This window comes from Oncorhynchus masou, chromosome 29 (genome assembly GCF_036934945.1).
Source record: "Oncorhynchus masou masou isolate Uvic2021 chromosome 29, UVic_Omas_1.1, whole genome shotgun sequence".
Lineage (NCBI taxonomy): Eukaryota > Metazoa > Chordata > Actinopteri > Salmoniformes > Salmonidae > Oncorhynchus > Oncorhynchus masou.
The window spans coordinates 64,239,042-64,248,972 of record NC_088240.1 but is presented as its reverse complement, the minus strand read 5'-3'; the positions used below and the strand labels follow the sequence as shown (position 1 = coordinate 64,248,972).

Here is a 9,931-nt window from a genome sequence, read left to right as displayed (position 1 = left end):
AACCCATTATTTATTTTTAACTTGATTTATTCAAACATTTGGCCAAAGCATCAATCTCTTCAGGGAAATGCTTGAAACATTTGACAGTGGAAAAAAGCACACGCCTGCACGCTCATGCAGAAGTATTATCATTTTTATGTTAAGTCTCCGTTTATAAATTGTGTTTAAAAGGCTGCTGAAGCGCCGAGCTGAGTGTGTGCACTGGCAAGATCCAAGTCTCAGTTGAATAGCAAATTGGTCCAAATTATTGAAAGGAAAAAAGCCTTGGGAAGAGGAGGAGTAGGAGACCGGAGGAGGGGGCAGCAACAATCCTTTTCCCTTCCCAGATGGTGAGAACAGTGCCGATCGCATCACATTCCGCGGAGCGTTCCCAGTCGTCCTATGGTGAAGTGCCATCGCTCTAATCAAAAACAAACGGAGCCGCAGCTTTCGCTTGCGCTCAACTCAGCTCCAGTACGGAACGTCCATCCTTGGCTGTGCGAGGTCTCCGTCTGGCCGATATTCGGTGGCGACGGGGCCTTGAACGATTGAACTGTGGTTAATTGAAGAAGCGGGAGAAGTAAATATTAGCACACCACTCAAGACGAAGTTACTATGGAGAAGCGCAGGGAGGCGGGAGTCTAACGTGGATAGGGGGCACAAATCAAATCAAAAGATTTACTATTCGGATTAATACAATTTTGAACACTTCATTTTGAGAGGGATTTTCATCAGATTTTCTGGCTATTATCACACGCAAGCATGAACGGAAAGGAAGCGAGGTTTTGCACGGGATGCTGGAGGCTACTGCTGCTGTCAAGCATTCTGGTTCTACACTTGATTCCCCTCTTTGTACATGGTAAGAAATCATATCATTTTTGACTCACAAGAAAGCATGGGTTGTCTCTTTGTTTTCCCTCGCATGCGTGTGATAGGCTGACCACGGTGAAACCAGTGACAAAACACACTTGCCCAGAGAGTCAGTCCAACAAAGGGGACCAGTGAGCCTTCTATTGTAGACTAGAGCCGACTGGTCATGCGCTCACTCTCAGAATAGTGCCATTAATTAAGCACTGCACCATAGGTTATCTTTACCCAGGACGCAAACCAATATTTTATTTGGGTTATGATATGACATTCTGGGTGGGTTATTGTCGGACAATGTGTCAATTCCAAAGAGTGGCAATTGCATGGAGGTTGTATTGGTTTTTGGAGAGCCTTTCAGCAATGACCCACTCTCTGTATCGGTGTTACCGGGTAATAGTGGCGAGCCGATGCGCTAGGACTGCTCCCCCTAGGCTGCTGCTGTCACTATGGCAGTGATGGAGCCAGGCGACACAAAGGCAGGATTACGCTCGGAGTCTCTGTTGCATTATTCATCAACCAATTTGAACCGACATTCTGATACAGCGCGCCTTGGCTTTTATAGAAAACATGAAAAGACACTGAAAACTCTCTATCCTCATTGTCTCATGCTGAATCACAGCACTTCTTACATATTAATAATGTTGTTGGATATTAATAGCCCAGGGATATAATCAATATGACATCATGGGGATATAGTTGATTCATTTTATTTCAATTTCCTTACGCGGTCGCCATTACCATTACATTTTATGTTTGGCCACTTCTGCTTGGATGGGAGGATGATGCCCAGTGATTGTAGGAATGGGAGCGTGAATTGGTACTCTACGGGCAATGTAGTCTGCGGAAGGATGGGATGATAGGCTATATTTATTTATCCATATGTCAGTCTGTGTAGACTCTGGAGACTGGAATCTCCCCAGCGCGTCGCAGGTCCGGGGAGGTGCACTATTGTCCAACCGGCAAAAAGAGGATCCGTTTATGCCCATCACCGCCCAGCAACAGGGCACTGAAGACGGTACCAATGCGCCAAGACATGCTTAAACAATGTCCGGATTAAATGGATGAATATATAATATAACGTCAGCCTTGCCAAATATATACAATCATAGCTGCAGGAAAGTAGGTGTGCTGAGGGTGCAGCACCCTCTGATAAAAATGCAATTAAAAACATTAGTTCCACAAAATTTGTGAACTAGGCTTTTATTCATTTTCTTGCTTCACCGGTGGGCTTTGGCAGTGGCACCACCTGCTCCTTCTACTGTGAACACTGTGGTGACCAAAGAATGGTGTCCATAACAATGACAGTTGTTAGGGACAGGGCACCTCTTCTTGGTGCCATTTTCCGTCTTCCAAAGTGAAGAGATGGTTGGGGGGTGAGGGACGTAGAGGCATCTCCCCTCCCCCACTCAGAATGATGGCTGTGTGAGCGGGTTTGGACGGGTGATGGAGGGGGTAATGGTAGTCAAGGCTCAGCCACATTTCCAGGATTTATGTCCCTGGGGTCAGCATGGTGATGGACTCTGGGAATGATGGACTCTGGGAAGGTCAGCCTCCCAGCCCGCCTGCCTGCCTGCCTCTCCCTCCTGCCTGCCTCTCCCTCCTGCCTGCCTCTCCCTCCTGCCTGCCTCTCCCTTCTTTCCTCTGCTCTCCTCTGGCCTGCTGACACACATCTGCCGCGGACAGATTATCTTTGAAACGCAGTGTGTTAATCTTCAAGCTAAATCCCCCCAGCCTTTTATATAGCAGTTTAGGAAAAAACACACATTTTGATCATAACAGTCATTTTAAAATCAATATAAAGTAAATTGGAGAAATAGTGCACATCTCTCTCTCTCTCTCTCTCTCTCTCTCTCTCTCTCTCTCTCTCTCTCTCTCTCTCTACCTCTCTCTCTCTCCCTACCTCTCTCCCCCTCTCTCTCGCTCTACCTCTCTCTCTTTCTCTCTCTCTCTACCTCTCTCTCTCGCTCCGCTCTCTCACTCTACCTCTCTCTACCTCTCTCTCTCTCTCTCTCTCTCTCTCTCTCTCTCTCTTTCTCTCTCTCTCCCACTCTATCTCTCTCTCTCTACCTCTCTCTCTCTCACTCTACCTCTCTCTCTCTCCCTATCTTGCTCTACCTCTCTCTCTCTCGCTCTACCCCTCTCTCTCTCTCTCTTTCTCTCTCTCTCGCTCTACCTCTCTCTTTCTCTCTACCTCTCTCTCTCTCCTCTCTCTCTCTCTCTCTCGCTCTACCTCTCTCTCTCTCTCTCTCTCTCTCTCTCTCTCTCTCTCTCTCTCTCTCTCTCTCTCTCTCTCTACCTCTCTCTCTCTCCCTACCTCTCTCTCTTGCTCCCTATCTCTCTCTACCTCTCTCTCTCTCTCTCTCCCTACCTCTCTCTCTCGCTCCCTATCTCTCTCTACCTCTCTCTCTACCTCTCTCTCTCTCTCTCTCTCTCTCTCTCTACAATCATTAGGAGTACCTCAACCCCGTGTACCTCAACCCCGTGTACCTCAACCTCTTGCACCTCACATGCTGCTTGGTAGAACATCTGCAATCCACCTCCCTCCATCTCAAACAATGGCATGCTCCGCGCAAAGACGCCTCTTTAGGCAGCTCCTCTCGGTGTTGCTTCAGGGGGATTGTGGAGTGACCTTGCATCTCATCAGAGGAGGAGAAGCACGGGGAGAAGCAGAGAAGAAGACACAATAGTGTTATCCCGTTCTCTCTGTCCTACCACCTTCACCTCCCTGCACCCCCTGCTCCAAGGTTCTGCCTCCAGTTGCCGGCAAGGGACCATTAACATAGGTGTCGGTTGGCTTGACCAGGCCAGCCGTTTAAACGTGTGTGTGAGCATTCCCATAGGTTGTGATAGTGTTAAGAATAAGTGTGTATCTTTGTGTTCTTGCACCTTCTAGTAGTCTGTGTGCGTGTCAGTGAGTTCATGTCAGTGCACGCGCCTCCGAATGTGTCAGCGCACATCTAGTCTCCTCCACAAAGCGAACCGTGCTCTGCAATGCGAGCGGAGCGTATTACATCACCGAGACGGGCGTCCATAGTTGAGCCCTGTCCTATTAGTATTCATTCCCCCACCTCCCCTCTGTAGTGCCGATGGTAGAGCACAGTGCTTGCAACACGAGGACAGTGGGTTCCATTCCCTGGACCACCCATATGTCAAATGTATGCATGCGTGACTGTCAGACACTTTGGATAAAAGCATCTGCTAAATGGCATATGTTATTATATATTAATAAAGACATCCACCACACTAGCACATTCAGCTGAACCAGCCCAAGAAAGAACAAAAGGAAAAACAAGCATAAAATGGATAATAAGATTACTGATAGCTGGATTAATGTGGACTGTGTGATCCCTGGATGCCTTTGAAAGACGGGAGTTTATCGAATCCTTGATTTTTAATTAGGCTAATCACTTAAATCAGTGGTTCCCAACCTTGTTTAGTTACTGTATAGCACCAACTGAATTTAGCTCTGCCTGGAGGACCCCTGTGGTACCCCCTCCTGTGCATTTTATGGTATCATGTGTCTCAAGTGCCCCCTATGGATAGGCCAAGTAGCCCAGGGTTCCTATTACCTCTGGTTGGGAACCGCTGACTTAAACCAATCAGGAGGAAGCAGGAAGGTAAAGGAGGAGAGTATGGACACCGGAGGGGCATGCTGAGAGAGGACAGGCTCCCTGTTCTGCATTTTGATAACACACATGCATACACACAACCAGGCATACACAAACTTCAAGTGTTATGTAAGCTACACACCTGCACACACACCCTTTGTTCTTACGCAATGAATATTTATGTCTGGAAATGTGAGTATTAGCATTTTGTCCTTGTAGTGTGTGCGTGCATGCGTGTGTTTGTGTGCAGATCTGTTAGGTTAGCAACGCTGCATCAACTCTCTCTCTGCACAGTGAGGGCAAGACCGTTTCCATGGCAACACAGCCCTTCTCCAGCCTGCCACCTGTTGAGCACAAAAATGAAAGGTTTAATGCGATGGAGGGAGGAAGGTATAGAGAGAGAGAAGGAGAGAGAGAGATTGGCAGAGTGGTAGGTGGAAATCAGTGCAGGGGTGTTAGTCTGCTGAATGCAGACTCATGCATATCCACTTTCATCGATATTAATGAATGGTATTGAGTAAAGAGAAAAAGGTTAATGCATTATTCAGAATGGTTATATAGTGTGAGTGTGTGTGTGTGTTATATGTGCACACGTGTGTATGTGTGTGTCTATACACAGTATGAAGGTCCTCTCTTGAGGATTGTTTAGAGGGAGCTCACTATAAAATCAATGGAAACGAGTGATCAGTCACACTCACTCTCTCACACACAACCTCACAATCCTTTTCACTTGACTATCATCCTTTGCTGTTCATCTCTCTCTCATGCTCACCTAACTGCCATTTTGTCTGCTTATCTTTTTCACGACACCATCCTCCTATCACACACTCTCATTCTTGGCATTTCATACTCTCTCTCGCTTATTCTGTGCCTCCCTCCACTCTATCTCTCCATTTCTCTCTCAACTGCTTTCTCTCTTTCCCTTCCTCTTTCCCTCCCGCTTTCCCTCCCTTTCCCCCCTCTCTTTCTCTCCCTTTCCCCCTCTCTTTCCCTCCCTCTTTCCCTTCCTCTCTTTCCCCCCCTTTTCCCTCCCATTTTCCCTCCCATTTTCCCTCTCTCTCGTTCCTTCCCATTTTCCCCCTCTCTTTCCCTCCCTCTCTCTCCCTCCCTCTTTCCCTCCCTCTGTTTCCCTCTCTCTTTCCCTCCCTCCCGCTTTCCCTCCCTTTTCCCCCTCTCTTTCCCTCCCTCTTTCCCTCCCATTTTCCCTCCCTCTCATTCCCTCCCATTTCCCCCTCTCTCTTTCCCTCCCTCTCTCTCCCTCCCTCCCTCCCTCTTTCCCTCCCTCTCTTTCCCTCCCCTCTTTCCCTCCCGTTCCCTCCCTCTTTCCCTCCCCCTCTTTCCCACTTTATCTCACTGCTCTGGCCACCCTGACCATTGACCCTTCACCCCTATATCCTTCTGTCGGTGTCAGCAGACACTGTCTGGGAGCTAAAAATCTGTCACAAACAATCACCGTCCTCTTTACTGTCTGTCATAGCCAATCACAATCCCCTGTTTCATTTGGAGGTACGCAACGCATCCCAACTAACCAGGAAACAAAAGACTTGGCAGATAGCCAACATCAACCCTGTTGCCCCTGGCAATGCCAAATATCTCTCATTACCGCCACCCACGCCCTCCGCAACAGGGGCTGGAACCTACCCCAACCCCCCCATACCCCCCAAACACCTCAGAATACCCTTTAAGGGGTGAGGGGGTTCCTTATGTAACATTGTCTGACTGTCCTGTCTGAAAGTGGAGCACAAAGACCACTTTATCCCCCCCATCCTCCCAGGCCGCCACACACCGCTCTCTGACAGCCCTAAGTCCGGGGGTCTGCTGTGGCCCCTGTGAGTCTGATTCCATCTGGGCCAGGGGGACAATCAGTGGTGGAGGCCGGGGACGGTGAGAAGACCAGGTCTAAACAGGGACCTGACCCTACCCTGGCAATGCCCTGGCAATCCCCATTCAGGCCATTGTGGCATCATGCCAGGCTGCCACCCTGCTGGACCTGTGGATCTAATGTCCATTTTATTGGGCATCCCATATACCACAGCCTTGTTAACAGACTCTGTGTCATAGTGGGCACAGTGTATCTTGTTGGCTGGGATTGGGTTGATGTTCAGGATGTATGGTTACTCATGCTGAATAGGTAAATCACCTACCTCTATCTCACACAAGTCTCCCTTTGATATCAGTCCATGAGTTACACAATAGTTTTGCCTCTGTAGGCCCACCTCAAGTTAGGCGTTAAATTACATTGCATTTTTGATCACTCACTTTTTTTTAGATAATTACATGCAGGTTTTGTATTCTCTGATCTCCTAAAACTTTGCTTGATCACAAACAGTCTCAAACGCAATATGAAGTATTTTTGGACTGGTATTAATAGTCTCGCCTTGCAACTGGATAAATCAAATCAGTGTCTTCACATTGTTTAAAGAGAATGAGACTGCTATTTGTCTCTGGTGTATACAAGTCTTTCAATGGAAACCTCAACTCGAGTAACTCCAAGAATGGTGTAAGCAACTTAATGTGTTCTAGTTTGACTTCAGAAACAGCCACACATATATACGGGCCGGCCCACTTTCCTTGGATGTGAGCAGAAGTGTCTAGGACTAAACTTCAGTTCTCCTTATTGAATCAAAAGCCTTTATGCTCTGGATAAGAGCGCCTGCTAAATGACTTAAATGTAAATGTAAATGTTTATTTGTGGCCTGGTCAGGTGATGAGGAGATAGATAGCTGTGTACTAGTGGGAGATATGGATCTGGTGTTCACAGTGGTTCTCTATCTATGGGTCCTGTCTAAGGCTGCAAAATCCCGTGAACTTTCAATAAATACCCTGGTTTTCCCGATATCCCGGTTGCAGGATTCCCGGAATCTGGAAATCTCCAACCAGAATTTCTGGAAAACCAGGGAATTTATGAAGAGTTCACGGAATTTTACAACCATAGTCCTGGCTGGTGGTGCCCAGCGAAATCAGCAACCTGTCAAAAGTCTCCTTGTTAATCCAATTAGGTTAACAAGACTCTATGTGAGGATGCATTTTTAATTGAAACTCACTTTAGAGAATCAGCAAAGCTCCCTGGCAGACAGACACACTGTTGCCTCCAATAGAGCGGCTCTTCAAGAGCAACACTGGTGTCCTCCTTAGAGAGAGACAGACAGAGAGAGACGGAAGGGGTTGAGAGTGTGTGTGTGTGTGTGTGTGTGTGTGTGTGTGTGTGTGTGTGTGTGTGTGTGTGTCTACGGTGTTAAGTGATTAATAATGCTGTCAAATGAACAAATCGCCCCCTAGTGGCCTCATGGGTGGAATGGTATTCATATTTTTGTAATTTCATCATTAATTAACGTTATTTATAAAAACCTGCTGAAAATCCTGTGTTTCTATGTCAAACAGTTTTGTTATATTTCAGTCTTCTGTGATCTATAGTATATACAGTGTTATATTGGCATGCAAACTCAAATGTAATATATTTCAACTCTATATCTGACATTTGTCAGGTGCTTTCTTTCCTTTAAGCACATAACATGTGTGTGAGGTGTATACTTTTGTTTCGAAGTAGATTTGTTTTAGACTCCCAAGAAACACTCTGTGTGACCCTGATTTAGCCCACTGCAGTAAAAGGTTTTAAGGGTCCTTTGAAGGTGATTTATTTTTACCTTCAAGTACCTTGAAGATTCAAATTTTGGACAGCCTATGATTCTCCATGATATGACGTTGCTTATATAGTGATTATATGACATTTTAGAAGAGAGAACCACATATATGGAATGTTTTAATTGATGAAAGAGTTGATGCCCAATGCAGTACAACTCCAGTACTCCTGACTTAATAACCCGACATCCCATGAAATCTAGACATTTATACTGCACATAAATGACAGCCATGTATCACAAAAATATTTCTAAGGCTGTTAGGCCACAACACTGACCATACTTTGAATGATACTGTTATAAACTCAGCAAAAAAAGAAACGTCCTCTCACTGTCAACTGCGTTTATGTTCAGCACAATTAACATGTGTAAATATTTGTATGAACATAACAAGATTCAACAACTGAGACATAAACTGAACAAGTTCTACAGACATGTGACTAACAGAAATGGAACAATGTGTCCCTGAACAAAGGGGGGGGGGGGTCAAAATCAAAAGTAACAGTCAGTATCTGGCGTGGTCACCAGCTGCATTAAGTACTGCAGTGCATCTCCTCCTTATGGACGGCACCAGATTTGCCAGTTCTTGCTGTGAGATGTTACCCCACTTTTCCACCAAGGCACCTGCAAGTTCCTGGACATTTCTGGGGGGAATGGCCCTAGCCCTCACCCTCCGATCCATCAGGTCCCAGTGCTCAATGGGATTGAGATCCGGGCTTTTCACTGGCATGGCTGACATTCCTGTCATGCAGGAAATAACACACAGAACAAGCAGTATGGCTGGTGGCATTGTCATGCTGGAGGGTCATGTCAGGATGAGCCTGCAGGAAGGGTACCACATGAGGGAGGATGATGTCTTCCCTGTAACGCACAGCGTTGCGATTGCCTGCAATGACAACAAGCTCAGTCCGATGATGCTGTCACACACCGCCCCAGACCATGACCGACCCTCCACCTCCAAAACGATCCAGCTCCAGAGTATAGGCCTCGGTGTAACGCTCATTCCTTCGAAGATCAACGCAAATCTAACCATCACCCCTGGTGAGACAAGACCGTGACTCGTCAGTGAAGAACACTTTTTGCCAGTTCTGTCTGGTCCAGCGACGGTGGTTTGTGCCCATAGGGGACGTTGTTGCCGGTGATGTCTGGTGAGCACCTGCCTTACAACAGGCCTACAAGCCCTCAGTCCAGCCTCAGCCTATTACAGACAGTCTGAGCACTGATGGAGGGATTGTGTGTTCCTGGTGTAACTCGGGCAGTTGTTGTTGCCATCTTGTACCTGTCCCGCAGGTGTGATGTTCGGATGTACCGACCCTGTGCAGGTGTTGTTACACATGGTCTGCCACTGCGAGGAAGATCAGCTGTCCTTCCTGTCTCCCTGTAGCACTGTCTTAGGCGTCTCACAGTACAGACATTGCAATTTATTGCCCTGGCCACATCTGCATTCTTCATGCCTCCTTGCAGCATGCCTAAGGCACGTTCACGCAGATGAGCAGGGACCCTGGGCATCTTTCTTTTGGTGTGTTTCAGTCAGCAGAAAGGCCTCTTTAGTGTCCGAAGTTTTAATAACTGTGACCTTAATTGCCTATCGTCTGTAAGCTGTTAGTGTCCTAAAGACCGTTCCACAGGTGCACGTTCATTAATTATTTATGGTTCATTGAACAAGCATGGGAAACAGTGTTTAAACCCTTCACAATGAAGATCTGTGAAGTCATTTGGATTTTTAGAAATGATCTTTGAAAGACAGGGTCCTGAAAAAGGGACGTTTAGTTGTTGATTGTGAAAACAACAGGAAACATAGACTCATGTTACTGTTTGGCCATTTTGCCAGAAACAATG

At 46.8% G+C, this 9,931-nt stretch overlaps 1 protein-coding gene across 6 annotated transcripts in view; it reads left to right on the top strand.

Moving 5' to 3' along the window:
- The first annotated feature begins 219 nt into the window (after positions 1-219).
- The window catches only part of LOC135520270 (chondroitin sulfate proteoglycan 5-like), a 50,562-nt gene continuing 40,850 nt past the window's right edge, over positions 220-9,931 (top strand). For 2 of the 6 annotated variants that reach the window (XM_064945691.1, XM_064945690.1), the window contains exon 1: positions 227-838. In XM_064945691.1, the coding sequence (XP_064801763.1) occupies positions 742-838 (97 nt within the window). In that variant the 5' untranslated portion in view covers positions 227-741. Of the gene's footprint in view, positions 839-9,931 lie in introns of all 6 variants that reach the window. The other 4 variants (XM_064945692.1, XM_064945688.1, XM_064945693.1 and 1 more) reach the window with 3 other exon arrangements.